Here is a 23,491-nt window from a genome sequence, read left to right on the forward strand (position 1 = left end):
ATACGCAACGATATGGTCTTGCATAGGGCTGGGCGATATGGCCTTTTATTAATTTCTCGATATTTTTAGGCCATGTCACGATACACGATATATATGTCGATATTTTGCCTTAGCCTTGAATGAACAATCGATGCATATAATCACAGCAGTATGATGATTCTATTGGTCTACATTAAAACATACTTTTTCATACTTTAACAATACATGCTTATTTTAAACTTTCATGCAGAGAAGGAAATCACAACTAAGTCAACTTACCAAAACTGTATTTATTAAACAGTTATCAGGCAGTGGCACAAACATTCATGTCATTTCCAAAAAAGAAAGTGCAAGATTGTAAAAGACATTTTAAAATAAGCCGTTAGCGCACTTTTGTGCATGATGTCACTAAGATGACATCAAAACAACACTAAATTAAAGTGCACTTTTTGTACAGACCGCCACTACAATAGTTGAAAACAAATAAAGTGCACTTTTGTGCATGATGTCACAAGATATTTCAATAAGTTTAAAATAAAAATGAGCTGCATGATGGGAAATCATATAATTTATGTCCTTCGCTATGTGGTAGGTTCCTGTGGACGTTATCTCCTTCTGTTGTTGACTATTTGTTTCATACGGTGTTGATCTGGAAATAGTTGTTTCGGCATTTTGTTGGTGTGGCACCGAACGGAGATGTTGACATGCGGAGTTTCAAGCACTCTTCATTCTCTAGTGGGTGACTTTTCGAATGATGCCACATAAGCAGTGGTGCTACTTTTTGTAGCAAAGCTTTTGCCGCATAATTGTTCAACATATTCCCGCTTAAAGCCCAACCACCGCCAGACGATGGAACCGTTGCGGTTTTTCTTGGGAATTAATTGTTCCTTCATTTGTTACCAGATTCGCACCTTCTCTCTCTCGTGTTACCACCCGCACCGCACTGTTAGCATCACAGCTAACGTTACCATGTCGCTACCTGTCTGCTCCGCGCGAGGGTGTGATGTTGCACATGTGACGTGTGTAAGAAGGTGCGCTTGTTTTAAGTCTCTGTGAGGAGAAACAAGAAAGAGTGGGAAAGGCATGCAATGTAATGCCTGCAGCTAAAAGCAACTGTGTGAGAATGTTTACTCCAATATCACGATATAGTCATTTTCTATATCGCACACAGACAAACCCGCGATATGTCAAGTATATCGATATGTCGCCCAGCCCTAGTCTTGCATATAAAATGTGTGACACTATTAGGACCCAGCTTTATAGGAAAGAAGAGTCCTCTCAGGTTTTTCAGTTCTAAAATAATGAGAGTTGATTCGAATTGAAGTTTAACAATTTATTCTACGAAGCAGAGCAAGTAAAAACAATTGTGATACCAGCACTGGAGAGCGAGAACCAAGCTACGTAAGGTTTGAACAGTCTCTAAAATGGTCACCCGTTTTTCACACTTTTGTCCTATAAACATGACACGTCCTCCACTCGCTCTCTCCAGGCTGGTACGTCATGATACCATTAAAAATAAAATATGTCAGTGAGAATGTAAAGATAAAAAAACATGGTGCATTCATTGTGTTTATTTGCGCCGAGCAGAACCAATTTCTAAGCCGTTCCATTTCAACCAAAGGAGGGAAAATTTTCCTTCAACAATATCATGTTTGATACGAGCAGCGTGTCGACTACTAAAATCCAAATGTCCTCCAATAAGCACACAAGTTTCCTATTTTTTTCTATTTTAGTTGTCGTTTATAAAGGGTAAACAACTACGCAACAACTAAGCGCACAAGGTGTACGGAATAAGTGTCCTTTATTGAACAATATAAAACAGCAATATAAACAAGAATTAGATAGTTAGCGTTGCAGAAGCGGGTTAGAAAGTATCCAGTAACAAATGTGTCCGCATCATTCAACTTACACTGTCATGCGCTTAACTACATACATTTTTGTGGCCGCTAGGTCTCTCCAAAAAACAATTACCAACCCACTTTTGCTGAAAAACTGCCTAAATCCAATCCAGACGGTTGACAATAAATAGGTTAGTGTTTTTATACCGACCTTCGTTCTCTGTTTGAATAATTCCACTTGATCAAACTTTTTCTGACATTCCACACTACAAAATAATAAAAGCATGTATGATTCCTGCTGATACTGTTTCAGATTAATATTGATTTCATCCAATATAGATATTGTACCGGAAGTGAAAAAGCTGTATATATGGAGGGTAATGACATCATCGTCTAATTTGCTTAATTGGCCCTGACGTCTGTGAGTTCAAAACATAAAAAGCCAAATAAATCTGATTCTTGGATGAGAGGGCATGGTCACAACCGCAGCCACTGCTTGTTTAGAAGACCGATTTGTGGCTCCAAAAGTGTGCTAAAAAAACTTGCGAAATGTGTCATTGGTCATTTTTTTGTTTTTAAAAAGTCTTCGGTCCGGGCACTCCCCAAATATAGTAACAGAGTCACTAATTTGGCAACACGCACTCCTTGCTGCTTCGCCTTCTTATTCTCTGGCAGACCGCATGAGCTGGGTTGTGTACAGAGTTGTAAAACGACGGGCTCCATTCAAAGAAAGTCCCATTATAATGTGTTTATACCTCTATTTGTGGCGGTACAAACGTATTTGTGGCATGTAAATGGATGCATGGGAAATACGCTGGTTATTTACTGTGTACAACGGAATCACACCAATCGCTGTAGTGTAGACCAGTGGTTCTCAAATGGGGGTACGCGTACCCCTGGGGGTACTTTAAGGTATGCCAAGGGGTATGTGAGATTTTTTTTTAATATTCTAAAAATAGCAACAATTCAAAAACCCTTTATAAATATATTTATTGTATAATACGTCAACAAAATATGAATGTACGTTCATAAACTGTGAAAAGAAATGCAACAATGCAATATTCAGTGTTGACAGCTAGATTTTTTGTGGACATGTTCCATAAATACTGATGTTAAAGATTTCTTTTTTTGTGAAGAAATGTTTAGAATTAACGGGCTTCACGGTGGCAGAGGGTTTAGTGTGTCTGCCTCACAATACGAAGGTCCTGCAGTCCTGGGTTCAAATCCAGGCTCGGGATCTTTCTGTGTGGAGTTTGCATGTTCTCCCCGTGAATGCGTGTACCTCTGGGTACTCCGGCTTAGCTACCACCTCCAAAGACATGCACCTAGGGATAGGTTGATTGGCAACACTAAATTGGCCCTAGTGTGTGAATGTGAGTGTGAATGTTGTCTATCTGTGTTGGCCCTGCGATGAGGTGGCGACTTCTCCAGGGTGTATCCCGCCTTCCGCCCGATTGTAGCTGAGATAGGCGCCAGCGCCCCCGCGACCCCGAAAGGGAATAAGCGGTAGAAAATGGATGGATGTTTAGAATTAAGTTCATGAATCCAGATGGATCTCTATTACAATCCCCAACGAGGGAACTTTAAGTAGATGATTACTTCTATGTGTAGAAATCTTTATTTAGTTAAAGTACCAATGATTGTCACACACACACTCAGTGTGGTGAAATTTGTCCTCTGCATTTGACCCATCCCCTTGATCACCCCCTGGGAAGTGAGGGGAACAGTGGGCAATGGGTCCCATTTATTTTATACTCTTTGGTATGACTCGGCCGGGGTTTGAACTCCCAACCTACCGATCTCAGGGCGGATACTCTAACCACTAGGCCACTGAGTAGGTTTACAATTGAATCACTTGTTTATTTTTCAACAAGTTTTTATTTATTTTTACATCTTTTTTTCCAAATAGTTCAAGAAAGACCACTACAAAAGAGCAATATTTTGCACTGTTATACCATTTAATAAATCAGAAACTGATGAAATAGTTCTGTATTTTACTTCTTTGTCTCTTTTTTTTCAACCAAAAATGCTTTGCTCTGATTAGGGGGTACTTGAATTAAAAAAAATGTCCACAGGGGGTACATCACTGAAAAAAGGTTGAGAACCACTGGTGTAGACGTTGCAGGTGTACCTAATGTAATGACCTGGGAGCGTAATAAGTCGGCAGCATGGCGTCATCGCAGCACAGCATGGCGGCGGCATGGGCCGGGCCACATGCATGGGGTGGAGGGGGAAGGGGGGGGGCATAGTGATGGAGGCACGGGGGAGGGAGATGGATGGACAAAGGTCGCCATCGCTCTCTCCTGCTCAGTCTTCCTGTGTGCGGTTTAGCCTGAAGTGCACTTCGCCATGAGCTTCAAGCAAAAACTACAGCCTGTGAGTATTTTTTAGAACATGCCCCCCTCCTCTTATACACACACGCACACACACACACACACACACACACACACACACACACACACCCTAGTTACTGCTACACTCTTGCTCTCTCGTCAAGCTGCACAGGTGAGCAACAGGAAGTCATGTTGTCATGTGACCTGATGCGTGAGTTCACACTTTTTTTGCAATTTTTTGCAAAAAAATTGGGTTTTGGCTTTCATTAAAACAGGGTTTCTACTTTTAAGGTAGATTGGTCAGACTTTTGGGATAGTTTTTAACGCTGTATTTTCATCATCCAGTATTTGATTTGCTCTATTTTTACCATATTGCTGATTCATTGAGTCTCCTCGCACTTTTTTTCGACTTTTTCATTGCAAAAGAGACTAAATAAAGTTTACTTCCGAGCAAAACAGCCGAAATCAACTCTTGTGGTTAAAAAGCTACTAATATTAATAAATAAAAATAAATAAACACGGAGTACCATGGTTAGCTCGATGTTAATTTAGCACACGTCGTCGTCATTTCAGGGGGGTAAAAGCGCACCCAGGGTGCTGTGTTAATTATAATGAGCTGGCAGGTTGCGTGCGACCCGGTTACAAAACCGACCCGCGTCAATACCTTGGCAATTGTTTGTGTTTACGCTCTCATTAGCGCCTTGGTGCTGCTGCTGCCTGTTTGCTAGCCCAGGATGTGCAAGGCCAAAGGTTGGGAGGTCATTGTGAAGTTTTGTGGCAGACTTATGAAGCCAACGTGCTTCTGTCAGCAAAGGTCAGGTGATTCCTTACCAAATAAGGACGATCACTAAAAGAGCGGCGTTTTTTTTTAATGCAGAGCGTTGTGTGACTTTTTAAGGTGGCTTTTTTCAGCATTCCAGAGTGGGAAGAGAACATGGCGGGTGCTTCCTGCGAGAGGACGTTAAGCACGTTAAGCTTCTCACAACTGATGCAAAGTCAGATGCAAATAGACCTACTCGGAGAGGACGTGAACTTTAGCGAACGTCGTCACGCAGTCTGCAGATTCAAGTGTGTGCTTTAGTCCAGCACTTTGTGGGGCGATCACATCAAGTTGGTGCCCAATCAATGTCAGCGCATCTACGCTGGCAGGTCACATGGTCGCAGGCAGAAGGGGATCACATGGGCGGGATGAAGCAGGAAAAGAAGCCGTCGGGCTTGTGGATGCTTTAGCGCGGAGAGGAGAGGATCTGCAATGAAATGATGCAGGAAAGAACGGAACACAACAGGCAGGTGGCGCTGAAGAGGCTTTGGGAGAACTTTCTTGACTGTTGTTGTGGTCAACCGAGTGATGCCAGTTTGGATGTGGAAGCTCTGTTTGTCATACCGGTCAGTTTCACAAGTCTTACTTTCCTTTTTAAACTGATTGCAGGTTGATACTGTCATTGTTAGTATTACAAAAACGAGGGATTATAGTAATACTTGTTTTGTTTTCCATTGGTTTGTTGTCGATTGCTCTACTGCTGTGTTAGATGCTTAAAGTGGACCTTGAAAACCACATGACATTGAGTTCATGACTAACTCAGAAATCTTTATTTTCAGTCTGCTGTTGAATTTTTTCTTTAAATATGTGTCATATTTTATACTTATATTAGGGTTTTTTGTTTGTTTTTTCGAAAACAAATCAATAAATAAATAATCAAAACAAGCAAAGTAACTTTTTTAAAATACAGAAAATTTGCCGTATTAACAATTAAAACAAGGGTGTCCAAACCTTTACACTTAGGGTTGCCATTATATTTGAAATGTTCAAAACCCATCCATCCATCCATTTTCAACCGCTTATTCCCTTTTGGGGTCGCCAGGGGCACTGGCGCCTATCTCAGCTACAACCGGGCGGAAGGCAGGGTACACCCTGGACAAGTCGCCACCTCATCGCAGGGCCAACACAGACAACATTCACACTCACATTCACACACTAGGGCCAATTTAGTGTTGCCAATCAACCTATCCCCAGGTGCATGTCTAATACAATATGTATATTTTTTTTATATTTAGGTATCCCCTATATATACAGTATTTATATACTGTATATATACAGTATACATATCTACATGCAGTATAAATATACAGTATGTAATATAAAGTATACATATTTTTAAGTTAAAGTACCAATGACTGATGAGTGATATATATATATATATATATACTTATATATATATATATACATACATATATATATGACTGATGATTGATATATATATATATATATATATATATATATATATATATATATATATATATATATATATATATATATATATATACCGTATTTCCTTAAATTGCCGCCGCGGCGCTAATTAATTTAAAACCTCTTCTCACTCCTGCGCTTACCAAAGGCATGCGGTAAAAATAAGCATTCGCTAATTATTTTAAAACCTCTTCTCACTCCGGCACTTACCAAAGGTATACAGTAAAAATTTGAGTGTGATTTAAGCTTGGACCTTATATCCTACTGAATAGCTCTTAATCTTCTTCCCTTTATGCGATTTCAAATTACCGGTATTGAAATCGGCCTCCTCCATTTTGAAAATGATGACAGGGGAAGTGTCACTCATGACCTCACGAGTTTGACCAGGCGGTAATACGAAGCATGCGTTAATTATTTTGGGAAGCGAGTTTGACCCGGCAGTAATTCAAGGCAGGCGCATACTATATGCCCTGCGGCATTTCAAGGAAATACGGTATATATATATATTTATATATACGAATCATTATTTTTATTATTACTATTCTTATTCAACACCTAAATATCTACATCAATTTCAGGTCTATCTGTTGATATAAAGTACAACTTTTTTAATGCTTTATGCCCTTTTTGTCAAAGTAAACCCTGTTTTTTACTGGCAAAAACACCAAATCTACTTTAAGCCTTAAATAGGTCAATAATTCATAACACCATTGATTTAAATTCATTTTTTTTTTTTTTATCAATAATCCCGCTAACATTATTGGGGATCCAAAAGGACCCGATACATGAAAGTGTTAAAAGTAAGTCATATATTCTTAGATCGCGAGATCAACTTCAGATTTATCCATCGATTACACGCTTTTTTGAATGTTTTTTCTTCAATTAGTTTTGTGTATGCCCTTTTTGTGAAAAAAATGTTGTTTCTTGTATAGAAAAGAAACAACATTTGTAATATTTTCCACAAAAAATATTTTATAGTGGAAAGATTAATGTGAAGTAATTGTTAATATTGTTATTCATAACAAAATTGATTCATTATTATTTTGAATTACTATGAAAAAAAACGTATATAATGTTAACTTGTTTACAAAAAAAACTGTCAAATTTATGGTAAAATACCGGCAGCTGTGGTTGCCAGAACTTCACCGTTAAACAAATTAGGTCTAATTTTAGTGTTGCCAATCAGCCTATCCTCAGGTACACTCAGCGGGAGAACATGCAAATTCCATACAGAAAGACCCTGAGCTCGGGTGTTGAACCCATTACCTCCTCACTGTGAGACATAAGTGTTAACCACTGCTTCACTGTGCTAACCTCTCATCAAGTATCTGCAAAATGCCTGTGTTTCTGAGACAAGTGAGCGGTACGTTAAGATTTTAACTTATAAATATTTGTACAACCTTTCACCTGCAACTCACAACATGGCCTTCTACAACACTATCAGTGGTACTTTAACTTTAACATGTTCCTTCAAGTGAACTATTAAAAGTGAGCCCTAAATGCTCCGTATCTGAACTTTTGATGAAGTCAAATGCAAATAAGGCAACAAGAGAAATGTCCAACACTTCTCTTTTCTAATGTAAATCTGTACAGCAGATATGATCATCTACATCAACAATATGATTTGCCAGAGTCGCTGGACAGGAGAGATTTAAAAAAAAAAAAAATTTTAATTTTTTTTTATTTTAATAGATTAACAATCGTTACGAATAAAAATCGCGACTAATTCAAAAATCTTTTTTTGCAAACACCCCTATTATCTACTGTTTCTTGGTTTGCAGGAATCCACTGCATTTACTAATGTGATTAACTATTTTTGATTTTACTGTGTTTTTCTGTTGCTATTTAACAATTGCTTTCCGTATTTTTTTAACAGTAAGTTTTTATAGTGTAGTTTTGTACCTTCTTTTACCTATACTTACCTACTTTTTTAACCTTCTTTTACCTATACATACCAACTTTTCTACCTTTTTTTAACCAATGCTTACCATACGTCTTCTTTATTTTGCCTACAATATATTTACTTACTACTTGCCCCATTTAACCTATGCTTACCTATTTTTTTAACCTTCTTTTACCTATGCTTACCTACTTTTACTTTATTTTACCTAAAGTATGCTTACTGACTACTTGCCTTTTTTACATATTCTTACCTACTTTTTTACCTTCTTTTACCTTTGCTTACCTACTTTTACTTTATGGTACCTACAGCATGCTTACCTTCTACTTTCTCTATTTAACCTATGCTTACCTACATTTTACCTTCTTTTACCAATGCTTACCATACTTATACATTATTTTACCTACAGTATGCTTACCTAGTGCTTGTCTTTTTTTTACATATGCTTACCTACTTTCTTTTACCTTCTTTTACTTATGCTTACCTACTTTTACTTAATTTTACCTACAGTATGCTTACCTACTACATGCCTTTTTTTCAAAAAAAAATATGCTTACCTATACTTTTTTGCCGTATTTTACCAATTGTTACCATACTTTTACTTTATCTTAACTATATTATGCGTACTTACTACTTACTCTATTTTACTTATGCTTCCTTACTTTTTTTTTACCTTATTTTACCTATGCTTACCTACATTTTGTTTATTTTACCTAGTGTGCTTACCAACTACTTTCACTATTTATCCTATACTTGCCTACTTTCTTTTTACCTTCTTTTGTCTATATGTACCTACTTTTTTACCTTATATTTTCTATGTTTACCTATTTTTTCAACCTTCTTTTACCTATGCTTACCATACTTTTACTTTATTTTTCCTACAGTATGTTTACCTACTACTTGCACTATTTTTCCTACAGTATGCTTACATACTTTTTTACCTTATTTTACCTATTCTTACCATACTTTTACTTTATTTTACCTATAGTATGCTTACCTACCACTTACTCTATTTTACTTACCTTACTTACTTTTTTTTTTACCTTATTTTACCTATGCTAACCTACAGTTGTTTTTTTTTACCTACAGTATGCTTACCAACTACTTGCACTATTTAAACTTTTGATTGAAATTGATTGATTGAAACTTTTATTAGTAGATTGCACAGTACAGTACATATTCCGTACAATTGACCACTAAATGGTAAAACCGCAATAAGTTTTTCAACTTGTTTAAGTCGGGGTCCACGTTAATCAATTCATGGTACCTATGCTTGCCTACTTTCTTTTAACCTTCTTTTACCAATATTTACCTACTTTTTTACCTTATATTTTCCATGCTTACCTACTTTTTTTTTTACCTTATTTTACCTATGCTTACCATACTTTTACTTTATTTTACCTTCAGTATGCTTACCTACTACTTGTCCTGTTTTTAAAATATGCTTACCTACTTTGTTTGACCTTCTTTTGTTTTATTTTACCTACAGTATGCTTACCTACTACTTGCTTTTTTTAACCAAATTTTCTTAATATGTTATCGAAAGTCAACCATTTTTTTAAAAGGTAATTTTTATTTGAATTGACACCATACTTGCCAACCATCAGACCTCCGCTTTCGGGAGGTGGGGGGTAAGGGGTGGGTGGGGTCGTGGTTGTGGGCGTGGTTATTTACAGCTGTTGTGTGGGCAGTTGTGCACTGCACTTTCTAAAGTAGATATTATTGTCACACATGTATGATTGATTGAAACTTTTATTAGTAGATTGCACAGTACAGTACATATTCCGTACAATTGACCACTAAATGGTAACACCGCAATAAGTTTTTCAACTTGTTTAAGTCGTGGTACAAATATGTACTATCAGCATAATACAGTCATCACACAAGTTAATCATCATGGTATATACATTGAATTATTTACAATCCGGGGGGTGGGATGAGGAGCTTTGGTTGATATCAGTACTTCAGTTATCAACAATTGCTTCAACAGAGAAATGGACATTGAAACAGTGTAGGTGTGACTTAGTCGGATATGTACAGCGAGCAGAGAACATAGTGAGTTCAGATAGCATAAGAACAAGTATATACATTAGAAATACATTCGATTATTTAGGTTATTTACAATCCGGGGAGATGGGATGTGAATGTAGGAGAATAAAGGGTTGAAGTTGCCTGGAGGTGTTGTGCTGGTGCATGTACAGTAGATGGCAGTATTGTCCTGTTTAAGAGTGTCACATGCTGTTTACGGCAGACAAACTGCCTTACGGTAGAGTGGTAGACGTAAACGTGACTGCTGTTGTTGTGTGTTGTTACTGCGCTGAGAGGACGTTAATGAAACTGCCTAACAGTAAACCCGCATAAGAAACCAAGAACTCGCCCTCGATCATTCTAGAGTTATAACGTCATTGGGCAGACACGCTCTCAGACATGTCACTCAGGTCCTCATGGAGCTCTAGGAGGCGTGGCCTCCAGCTCCGCCTGAATTTCGGGAGATTTTCAGGAGAAAATTTCTCCCGAGAGGTTTTTGGGAGAGGCGCTAAATTTCGGGAGTCTCCCGGAAAATCCGGGAGGGTTGGCAAGTATCGGACACTGTCTGAGAGCTATTCTCTGAATAACATGTTGTTTGTAATATTTTGACTCCATCACATAGCTCCAAAGGCGGCCCAAATATTAGAAACACACATTATTAACTGATATCAAACACATCAACATTGGAGAATTTTTTTCATCACAATTTTGCATTGAATGCAGGTGTACCTAATGTTGTGGCCCATGAGTATACTGTGTAAAAAACAACTTGGTGGTTCCTCAGGTGTTGTCCCTGGGCGCCGACGTGCTTCCTGAGTACAAACTCCAGGCGCCGCGCATCCACAGGTGGACCATCCTCCACTACAGCCCCTTCAAGGCGGTGTGGGACTGGGTCATCCTGCTGCTGGTCATCTACACGGCCATCTTCACGCCCTACTCGGCCGCCTTCCTGCTCAACGAGGTGGAGGAGGACCGCAGGAGGACCTGCGGCTACACCTGCAACCCTCTCAACGTGGTAGACCTGGTGGTGGACGTCATGTTCATCGTGGACATCCTCATCAACTTCCGGACCACCTACGTCAACCACAACGACGAGGTGGTCAGCCACCCCGGCCGTATCGCCCAGCATTACTTCAAGGGATGGTTCCTTATCGACATCGTGGCCGCCATCCCCTTCGACCTGCTCATCTTCCGCTCTGGCTCTGAGGAGGTCAGTTCCAGTGTCAAACTAATGTTTTACTAACTCTGCAGGGGTGTTCAGATGCTGCCGGCTGCACAAAAATCTATTCACATTTCAATCGCGATTCTTATTCATCCCGATTCTAAACTTTCCAAAATTTAATTTATAAAAAATATGATAAATACACAAGATAAATAAATGTATATATTTGTTTTTGTTTTTTTGGAGAATCCATTTTTAAAAATACCTTTTCAGGCCATCTTTATTTATTTCAATCAATCAATCAATGTTTATTTATATAGCCCCAAATCACAAATGTCTCAAAGGACTGCACAAATCATTACGACTACAACATCCTCGGAAGAACCCACAAAAGGGCAAGGAAAACTCACACCCAGTGGACAGGGAGAATTCACATCCAGTGGGACGCCAGTGACAATGCTGACTATGAGAAACCTTGGAGAGGACCTCAGATGTGGGCAACCCCCCCCTCTAGGGGACCGAAAGCAATGGATGTCGAGCGGGTCTAACATGATGCTGCAAAAGTTCAATCCATAGTGGCTCCAACACAGCCGCGAGAGTTCAGTACAAAGCGGATCCAAGACAGCAGCGAGAGTCCCGTCCACAGGAGACCATCTCAAGCGGAGGCGGATCAGCAGTGTAGAGATGTCCCCAATCGATACAGGCGAGCGGTCCATCCTGGGTCCCGACGAGCGGTCCATCCTGGGTCTCGACTCTGGACAGCCAGTACTTCATCCATGGTCATCGGACCGGACCCCCTCCACAAGGGAGGGGGGGACATAGGAGAAAGAAAAGAAGCGGCAGATCAACTGGTCTAAAAAGGAGGTCTATTTAAAGGCTAGAGTATACAGATGAGTTTTAAGGTGAGACTTAAATTCTTCTCCTGAGGTAGCATCTCGAACTGTTACCGGGAGGGCATTCCAGAGTACTGGAGCCCGAACGGAAAACGCTCTATTTATCTCCATTAAACCAGAAGGATTCTTTGTAACTGGCAACCTGTTTCGAAAAAGTTTCATTTGAATTATTATACCAAACAATACACTGAGTTCCCTGCCCCTCTTGCAGCTTTGTTAAAAACTAATTTTGAAAAAAAAAAAAAAGAAAACCAAGCAGTTTATTTACTTATTATATACTTTTTACCTTATTTTACCAATGCTTGCCTACTTGTTGAACATTTTTTGGCTATGTTTACCAACTTTTGATTACATTTTTACCTTATTTTACCTAGGCTTACCTACGTTTTTACCTAGTTTAGCCAATGTTTACTTAATTTTGTACCAGCCTTTTGCCTTATTTCACCTGTGCATACCTACTTCTTTACCTTATTTTACTTATGGTTAACCTTTTTTTTTTACCATCTTTTACCTATGATTATTTACTTTTTACCTTTGTTCACATATGTTTACATACTTTGTATCTTATTTTACCCATACTTACCCACTCTTTCACCTTCTTTTACTTACATTTACCTACTTTTTACCTTCTTTTTGCTGTTTATTTATTATTTTACCCTCTGTTACATTGTTTATTTACTTTTCTACCAACCTTTAACTGTTTAATGCATTTTTATACCATCTTTTACCTACTTTTTTAAACTTTGTTTACGTATATTTACCTACTTTGTATCTTCTTTTAGCTATACTTACCTACTTTTTACCTTCTTTTACATACTCTGAGCTTTCCAACTTTTTACCTTATTTTTCTACGTTTACCTACTCGTTTTCAATCAATCAATCAATCAATGTTTACTTATATAGGCCTAAATCACTAGTGTCTCAAAGGGCTGCACCTTTTCCTTTTCCTTTTCCTTTTTGTTTTCCTTTGTTTACCAATGCTTACCTTCTTTACTTTGTTTGTTTATGCTTACCTACTATTTTCCTTCTTTTACATATGCTTACCTACTTTTTTACCTTCTTTAACTTAAGCTTATCCACTTTTTTTTACCTTCTTTTACCTATGCTTACCTATATTTTTACCTAATTCTGCCAAAGTTTACCTAGTTTTGTACCAGCTTTTTGCCTTATTTCACCTGTGCATACCTATTTCTTTACCTTATTTTACATATGGTTAGCCACTTCTTTTTACCATCTTTTACCTACTATGATTTACTTTTTTACCTATGTTTACATACTTTATATCTTATTTTACCTACACTTACCCACTCTTTCACTTTCTTTTACTTATGTGTACCTACTTTTTACCTTCTTTTGCCTGTCTATTTACTTTTTTACCCTCTGTTACATTGTTTATTTACTCTTCTACCTGCTTTTAAGTACGTTTAATAACTTTTTATACCATGATACCCTACTTCTTTAAACTTTGTTTTCATTTATTAACCTACTTTGTATCTTCTTTTACCTATACTTACTTACTTTTTACCTTCTTTTAAATACTGCATACTTACCTACTTTTTACCGTCTTTTTCCAATGCTTACCTACTATTTTACCTTTGTTTACCAATGCTTACCTACTTTACTTTGTTTGCCTATGCTTACCTACTATTTGCCTTCTTTTACTAATGCTTATGTTTACCTACTTTTGTCCCTTATTTGTTTAATGCTTACTTACTTGTTGCATTCTTTTGTCTATTCTTACCTACATTTTTACTTTCTTTAACTTATGCTTATCCACTTTTTAACTTTTTTTTACCTATGCTTGCCAACATTCTTTTTACTTTCTTTTAGATATGCTTGCCTACTTTTTAATCTTATGTACAATAAGATAAAAATATTTTACCTATGCTTTCCTACTTTTTACCTTCTTTTTCCAATGTTTAACTACTTTTTTACCTTTGTTTACCAATACTTACCTACTTTACTTGGTTTGCCTATGCTTACCTACTATTTTCCTTCTTTTACATATGCTTAACTACTTTTTTAACTTCTTTAACTTATGCTTATCTACTTGTTTTACCTTCTTTTACCTATGCTTACCTACATTTTTACCTAATTTTGCCAAAGTTTACCTAATTTTGTACCAGCTTTTTGCCTTATTTCACTTGTGCATACCTATTTCTTTACCTTATTTTACTTATGGTTAGCCACTTCTTTTTACCTACTATGATTTACTTTTACCTATGTTTACATACTTTATATCTTATTTTACCTATACTAACCCACTCTTTCACTTTCTTTTACTTATGTGTACCAACTTTTTACCTGTTTATTTACTCTTTTACCCTCTATTACATTGTTTATTTACTATTCTACCTGCTTTTAACTACGTTTAATAACTTTTTATACCATAATAGCATACTTTTTTAAACTTTGTTTTCATTTATTTACCTACTTTGTATCTTCCTTTACCTATACTTACATACTTTTTTTACCTTGTTTTAAATACTGCATACTTACCTATTTTTTACCGTCTTTTTCCAATGCTTACCTACTTTTTTACCTTTGTTTACCAATACTTACCTACTTTACTTGGTTTGCCTATGCTTACCTACTATTTTCCTTCTTTCACATATGCTTAACTACTTTTTTAACTTCTTTAACTTATGCTTATCTACTTTTTTTACCTTCTTTTACCTATGCTTACCTACATTTTTACCTAATTTTGCCAAAGTTTACCTAATTTTGTACCAGCTTTTTGCCTTATTTCACTTGTGCATACCTATTTCTTTACCTTATTTTACATATGGTTAGCCACTTCTTTTTACCATCTTTTACCTACTATGATTAACTTTTTACCTATGTTTACATACTTTATATCTTATTTTACCTATACTTACCCACGCTTTCACTTTCTTTTACTTATGTGTACCAACTTTTTACCTTCTTTCACCTGTTTATTTACTCTTTTACCCTCTGTTACATTGTTTATTTACTATTCTACCTGCTTTTAACTATGTTTAATAACTTTTTATACCATAATAGCATACTTTTTTTAAACTTTGTTTTCATTTGTTTGTTTACCTACTTTGTATATTTCTTTACCTATACTTACCTACTTTTTTTACCTTCTTTTAAATACTGCATACTTCCCTTATTTTTTACCGTCTTTTTCCAATGCGTACATACTTTTTTACCTTTGTTTACCAATGCTTACCTACTTGACGTTGTTTGCCAATGCTTACCTACTATTTGCCTTCTTTTACTTATGCTTATGTTTACCTACTTTTGTACCTTATTTGTTTAAGGCTTACCTACTTGTTGCATTCTTTTGTCTATTCTTACCTACATTTTGACCTTCTTCAACTTATGCTTATCCACTTTTTTACCTTTTTTTAACCTATGCTTGCCAACATTCTTTTTACTTTCTTTTAGATATGCTGGCCTACTTTTTAATCTTATGTACAATAAGATAAAAACATTTTACCTATGCTCTCCTACTTTTTACCTTCTTTTTCCAATACTTGCCTACTTTTTACCCTTGCTTTACCAATGCCTGCCTACTATTTGCCTTCTTTTACTTATACTTGCCCTTTTTTTTTACCTTCTTTGACTTATGCTTGCCTACTTTTTTACCTGATTTTACCTTTGCTTACCTACTTTCTGTGTCTTAATTTGCAAAAAAACTAATTTCTGCAGGAAAAAAATGCACTAAAGAGTATGAAATTAACAATATGGCGTCTCTCGCAGCCCCAAACGACCACTCTGATCGGCCTGCTAAAAACGGCGCGGCTGCTGAGGTTGGTGCGCGTGGCTCGCAAGCTGGACCGCTACTCGGAGTACGGCGCCGCCGTCCTCTTCCTCCTCATGTGCACCTTCGCCCTCATTGCTCACTGGCTGGCGTGCATCTGGTACGCCATCGGCAACGTGGAGCGCACCAGCTCGGCCCGCATGGGCGCCTTGAAGATCGGCTGGCTGGACAACCTGGCCGAGCAGATCGGCAAACAGTACAACGACAGCGACGTGGCGTCGGGGCCGTCCAACAAGGACAAGTACGTCACAGCGCTCTACTTCACCTTCAGCAGCCTCACCAGCGTCGGCTTTGGCAACGTGTCGCCCAACACCAACCCCGAGAAGATCTTCTCCATCTGCGTCATGCTCATCGGCTGTGAGTCAACATTTCTTTCTCACCTGGAGAAAGGTGCAAATTACAATATTGAAGTTTTTTTGACCAAGTGTGAATTACCCTGACTGCACTTTTATCCATCCATCAAAATATGTACAGACTCATATTTTTTCTACATTCGTTTATTTTTGGCACTCCGGCACAAATACAATTGGCCTTTGCCCATAAACACATTATAATGGGACTATTTTACCATCTTTACCTACTTTTTACCTTTTGTTTACATATGTTTACCTGCTTTGTATCTTCTTTTAACTTTACTTACATACTCTTTTACATTCTTTTATCTATGCCTACCAACTTATTATTCCTTCTTTTATTGAGCTTTCTTACTTTTTTTTTTACCTTATTTTACATATGCTTACTTACTTTAGTATCAAATTTTTGTTATGCTTACCTACTTGTTGCATTCGGTATAGTTCGGTTGGTAGAGTGGCCGTGCCAGCAACTTGAGGGTTCCAGGTTCGATCCCGCTTCCGCCATCCTAGTCTCTGCCGTTGTGTCTTTGGGCAAGATACTGTACCCACTTGCCCCCAGTGACACCCACACTGGTAACGTAGATATTGGGTTTCACTATGTAAAGCGCTTTGAGTCACTAGAGAAAAAGTGCTATATAAATATAATTCACTTCACTTCAATTTTGCCTATGCTTACCTACTTTTTTTACCTTCTTTTACTCATGCTTACCTACTTTTTTACCTTATTTTGCCTATGCTAACATACTTTTTTACTTTCTTTTACTTAAGTTTACCTACTTGTGTGCCCTATTTTGTATGTGCTTACCTACTTGTTGCATTCTGTTGCCTACGCTCACCTACTTTTTACCCTCTTTTATGTATGCTTACCTACTTTTTTACCTTCTTTTTGCTTATGCTATCCTACTTGTTTACCTTCTTTTGCTTATGTTACCTACTTATGTACCTTGTTTTTTTCTATGCTTACCTACTTGCTGCATTCTTTTGCCAACCTACTTTTGTTTGCGTTCTTTAACTTACCGTATTACCTTGGGGCGGCATAGCTCGGTTGGTAGAGTGGCCGTGCCAGCAACTTGAGGGTTGCAGGTTCGATTCCCGCTTGTGCCATCCTAGTCACTGCCGTTGTGTCCTTGGGCAAGACACTTTACCCACCTGCTCCCAGTGACACCCACACTGGTTTAAATGTAACTTGGATATTGGGTTTCACTATGTAAAGCGCTTTGAGTCACTTGAGAAAAGCGCTATATAAAATATAATTCACTTCACTTCAAATGCCGCAGGGCATATAGTATGCGCCTGCCTTGAATTACTGCCGGGTCAAACTCGCTTCCCAAAATAATTAGCGCATGCTTAGTATTACCGCCTGGTCAAACTTGTGATGTCATGAGTGACACTTCCCCTGTCATCATTTTCAAAATGGAGGAGGCTGATTTCAATACCGGTAATTTGAAATCCTAAAAGGGAAGAAGATTAAGAGCTATTCAGTAGGATTTAAGATCTAAGCTTACATCACACTCAATTTTTTACTGCATGCCTTTGGTAAGTGCCGGAGTGAGAAGAGGTTTTAAAATAATTAGCGCATGCTTACTTTTACGCATGCCTTTGGTAAGAACAGGAGTGAGAAGAGGTTTTAAATGAATTAGCGCCCCGGCGGCAATTCAAAGAAATACAGTATGATCAACTACTTTTTACTTTCTTTTGCCTATGCTCACCTACTTTTTTACCAGCTTTTTCTTATGGTTACCTACTTTTGTACCTTATATTTTTTATGTTTACCTCCATTTTTTTATTCTTTTGCCTATGCTTATCTACAATTTTCACATTCTTTTACTTATGCTCACCTATTATGTTCACCTACCTTTGTACCTTATTTTTGTAATTCTTACCTACTTGTTGCATTCTTTTGTCTATTCTTACCTAATTTTTTACCTTCTTTGACTTGTGCTTACCTACATTTTTTTTACATACCTTTACCTATACTTACCTACTTTCTTCATTTTCTTACCTATATTTAAGTGATTTTGACCGAGACTGACAATAAAATCAATTACTGCTCTTCTCGACGTGCAGCGGGTGCTGCTAGGGGCCTCTACGGGTCTAAAAGTACTCGTCTTGTTTGTGACATAAAAAAAAAGTGCCAATTATTCGAACTCCGCCATCTAGCCCACCGCCACAAGTAGATTCCAGTGCTGAGAGAAACATTGCAAACACTAACGCCTCTCTGCCCCGCGCAGCTCTGATGTACGCCAGCATCTTCGGCAACGTGTCGGCCATCATCCAGAGACTCTACTCGGGTACGGCCCGCTACCACACCCAGATGCTGCGGGTCAAAGAGTTCATCCGCTTCCACCAGATTCCAGGAGGCCTGAGGCAGAGGTTGGAGGAGTACTTCCAACACGCCTGGTCTTACACCAACGGCATCGACATGAACGCTGTGAGTGAGGACGTCCGACTGAATGGCGGACACTCCCTCACTGTTACAATCTCCTGTGTTTGCATTCAGGTGTTGAAAGGTTTCCCCGAGTGTCTGCAGGCCGACATTTGCCTCCACTTGAACCGCAGCCTCCTGCAGCAATGCAAAGCCTTCCGGGGCGCCAACAAAGGATGCCTGCGCGCTTTAGCCGTGCGCTTCAAGACCACACACGCCCCACCTGGCGACACCCTGGTCCACAGCGGGGACATTCTCACCGCCCTCTACTTCATCTCCAGAGGATCCATTGAAATCCTGCGGGACGACATTGTGGTAGCCATACTGGGTGAGTTCTTCATTTTTCATCAGTCCTGCTAGCTTTTATAGGACTTAGAATATGGAATACCTCCGCCAAGGCACATATAAACACACAATCTATATTGGATATCCATCAAATTTTTTTGGTGCATTCCAAATTCTGACCCTTCTTCCACATAGCATCAGTGCTATTTGCGTAGTGTAACTCTCTCAAAATAAACTTCATTTTATTATTAACTGTAAAGTACAGAAAATACTGTTGTCAAACTACTCAAAACGTCTATTGCTCCATCTCATCAATCAATCAATCAATCAATCAATGTTCATTTATATAACCCTAAATCACAAATGTCTCAAAGGACTGTACAAACCACTACGACTACGACATCCTCGGAAGAACCCACATAAGGGCAAGGAAAACTCACACCCAGTGGGACGCCAGTGACAATGATGACTATGAGAAACCTTGGAGAGGACCTCAAATGTGGGCAACCCCCTCAAATGTGGGCAATCCCCCCCACCCCCCTCTAGGGGACCGAAAGCAATGGATGTCGAGCGAGTCTAACATGATACTGTGAAAGTTCAATCCACAGTGGCTCCAACACAGCCGTGAGAGTTCAGTTCAAAGTGGATCCAAGACTGCAGCGAGAGTCCCGTCCACAGAAAACTATCCCAAGCGGAGGCGGATCAGCAGCGTAGAGATGTCCCCAACCGATACCCAGGCGAGCGGTTCATCCTGGGTCTCGACTCTAGACAGCCAGTACTTCATCCATGGTCATCGCACCAGACCCCCTCCACAAGGGAGGGGGGGACAGAGGAGAAAAAGAAAAGAAGCGGCAGATCAACTGGTCTAAAAAGGAGGTCTATTTAAAGGCTAGAGTATACAAATGAGTTTTAAGGTGAGACTTAAATGCTTCTACTGAGGTAGCATCTCGAACTGTTACCGGGAGGGCATTCCAGAGTACTGGAGCCCGAACGGAAAACGCTCTATAGCCCGCAGACTTTTTTGGGGCTTTAAGAATCACTAATAAGCCGGAGTCTTTTGAACGCAGATTTCTTGCCGGGACATACGGTACAATACAATCGGCAAGATTGGATGGAGTTAGACCGTGTAGTATTTTATAGGTAAGTAGTAAAACCTTAAAGTCACATCTTAAGTGCACAGGAAAAGTCTAGCAGCCGCATTTTGTACCAACTGTAATCGTTTAATGCTAGACATCTTACGTCTAATGCAACTTTAATTAATCTTTGAGGTTTGTGAGCTGAAGATCATTTGAGTTACAAGAATGAACATAACAAATTATTAGCAAATGATTAGCAAATACTGCGATGAGGTGGCGACTTGTCCAGGGTGTTCCCCGCTTTCCGCCCTAATGCGGCTGAGATAGGGTACAGCACCCCCCGCCACACCAAAAGGGACGAGCGTTAGTATGCAGCCCTTTGAGACACTAGGGATTTAGGGCTATATAAGTAAACATTGATTGATTGATTGATAAATGGATGGCTGGATGGATGATTACCAAATACATGAATGATAGTTATTTGTGCTAGGAGTATGTTAATGCTGAGTCATTCAACACAAATATTTATTTAATATTCATCAAAATACTGTTTTTTACTAGTTATATACAGTTTATAATTAGTAGAGAAGGTTCAAACATTGTCATGCAGCAATATGAAGACCAATTACTTGCATCATGTTAGACCCGCTCGACATCCATTGCTTTCGGTGCCCTGGGGGTGGGGGGTGGGGTTTGGGGGGGTCCTCTCCAAGGTTTCTCATAGTCATCATTGTCACTGTCACCGACGTCCCACTGGGGTGAGTTTTCCTTGCCCTTATGTTGGCTCTACCGAGGATGTCGTTGTGGTTTGTGCAGCCCTTTGAGACACTGGTGATTTAGGGCTATATAAATAAACATTGAATATCAGAACCATTTATTCAGGTAGAAATATCACAGAATACAGCTGGAATAGGTTCCAGCCCTTTTTGACTTCACAAGGGACAAGCGGTAGAAAAATAGATGGATGGATGTTATTAAACATCTTTGACAATCGAGGCATGATCATAACAATCCACATTTTGTGTTATTATTGCGTGAAGCTGGTATGTAAACATGGAAGTGTAGCTCCTCCTCTGAATGCAAGTGCTCCTGGAGCAGGAAAAGAAATTCTGTATTCCTACAAAATAAAAAATCTGGCAAGACACCAACACACAGCAGGCATTATTTTTTTATTGTCATTTGATTGTGTTTGTCCTTTTTGTGTTGAACTGTTTAAAAAAGGGAAACATGAAAAGCTCAATAATTGTACAGTCATGGTGTTAAAACTTGAAAATGATCTGTCTATGGTACACTTACCAAAGATGAAAAATTCTATATACTATATGCGATTATCGCGATTAATTTTGAGTTAACCATGAACAAAATGCAACTATGTATTTTAATCGTTTGACAGCCCTACGTGTGTGTGTCTGTGTGTGTCTGTGTGTGTGCGTGTGTGTGTGTGTGTGTGTGTGTGTGTGTGTGTGTGTGTGTGTGCGTGTGTGTGTGTGTGTGTGTGTGTGTGTGTGTGTGTGTGTGTGTGTGTGTGTGTCATAACATTATTTTAAATTTTTGAGGTTTCCAAGCCGAAGATCACACATTTGGATAACAAAATTGAAAGTGACGGGAGTGTAATTTTAGCAAATAATTAGCAAATACCTTAAAATATAGTCACATGGTGTTTATGATAATAGCGTGTTAAAGCTAAGTTATTCAACAGAAATATGTATTTGAAAAATAAAACAAACGTGGAAATAACTATTTTAGGTGTATTCCCTATTTTCATTTATATAAAAAAAATATCTAAAAATCTTGTGAATAAATGAGTGTTTTAATTAAGTATTCTAAAAAAACTAAGGTAGCTCACTTTTTTAAATGCTGTTTAAATGTTATCATATGAACTATTGATTGTGTTTTTTTCTAATTAAAAAGATAACTATAAAATATGTGTAATGATGTTTTTAAAATTAGCTAATAGACTTAAAAAACAAGAAAAGTAACTCCCTATTTTCCATCCATCCATCCATTTACCACCACTTGTCCCGTTCGGGGTCATGGGGGGTCACTGGAGCCTATCTCAGCTGCATTCGGGCGGAAAGGCGGGGTACACCTTGGACAAGTCGCCACCTCATTGCAGGGAAACTCCCTATTTTGAAATACTTGCATTGTATGAATTTATTGTATTTTTGTATGCATATAAAACAAAGCATAGGATATGATAAATATTTTTAAAATATTTGTAATAGACTTCTAAAAAAGTAACTCTTCATAATGATTTTTTAAACAAAGCATGAAAATGTAATTTCAATCTGCTGGCAGGTAATTCTCTAGATAATAAAACTGTAAAAATGAAGATATAGAGCAGGGGTCACCAACATTTTTTAAACCAAGAGCTAGTTCTTGGGTACTGATTAATGCAAAGGGCTACCAGTTTGATACACACTTGAATAAATTGCCAGAAATAGCCAGTTTGCCCAATTTACCTTTAATAAATACATCTATATATATTTTAAAATATTGGTATTTCTGTCTGTCATTATTTGTTTTCCTTTTACGGATTTTTTTTTGGAGAGAATAAATGGTGAAAAAAAACCACTTAATTGAACGGTTTAAAAGAGGAGAAAAAACGAAAAAAATTACAATAAAATTTTGAAACATAGTTTATCTTCAATTTCGACTCTTTAAAATTCAAAATTCAACCAAAAAAAATGAAGAGAAAAACTAGCTAATTCGAATCTTTTGGAAAAAATTAAAAAAAAGAATTTATGGAACATCATTATTAATTTTTCCTGATTAAGATTAATTTTAGAATGTTGATGACATGTTATGAATAGGTTAAAATCCAATCTGCACTTTGTTAGAATATATAACAAATTGGACCAAGCTATATTTCTAACAAAGACAATTCATTATTTCTTCTAGATTTTCCAGAACAAAAATTTTAAAAGAAATTCAAAACACTTAGAAATAAGATTTAAATTTTATTCTACAGATTTTCTAGATTTTTTATTTATTTTAATGATATAATTTTGAAGAAATATTTCACAAATATTCTTTGTTGAAAAAACAGAAGCCAAAATTAAGAATTAAATTAAAATGTATTTATTATTCTTTACAATAAAAAAAAACAACTACTTGAACATTGATTTAAATTTTCAGGAAAGAAGGTAAAAAGGTATATATGTTTAAAAATACTAAAATA

The 23,491-nt window shown here is 37.8% G+C and overlaps 1 protein-coding gene across 8 annotated transcripts in view; it reads left to right on the forward strand.

The window, feature by feature from the left end:
* The window catches only part of kcnh6a (potassium voltage-gated channel, subfamily H (eag-related), member 6a), a 79,159-nt gene that overhangs the window by 45,067 nt on the left and 10,601 nt on the right, over nucleotides 1-23,491 (forward strand). For 5 of the 8 annotated variants that reach the window (XM_061905529.1, XM_061905530.1, XM_061905531.1 and 2 more), the window contains 3 exons: nucleotides 11,111-11,536; nucleotides 16,111-16,528; nucleotides 18,756-19,277. In XM_061905529.1, the coding sequence (XP_061761513.1) occupies nucleotides 11,111-11,536; nucleotides 16,111-16,528; nucleotides 18,756-19,277 (1,366 nt within the window). The remainder of the gene's footprint in view (nucleotides 1-11,110; nucleotides 11,537-16,110; nucleotides 16,529-18,755; nucleotides 19,278-23,491) is intronic. The other 3 variants (XM_061905533.1, XM_061905535.1, XM_061905536.1) reach the window with 1 other exon arrangement.

The sequence above is a fragment of the Nerophis ophidion genome, linkage group LG07 (assembly GCF_033978795.1).
Source record: "Nerophis ophidion isolate RoL-2023_Sa linkage group LG07, RoL_Noph_v1.0, whole genome shotgun sequence".
Lineage (NCBI taxonomy): Eukaryota > Metazoa > Chordata > Actinopteri > Syngnathiformes > Syngnathidae > Nerophis > Nerophis ophidion.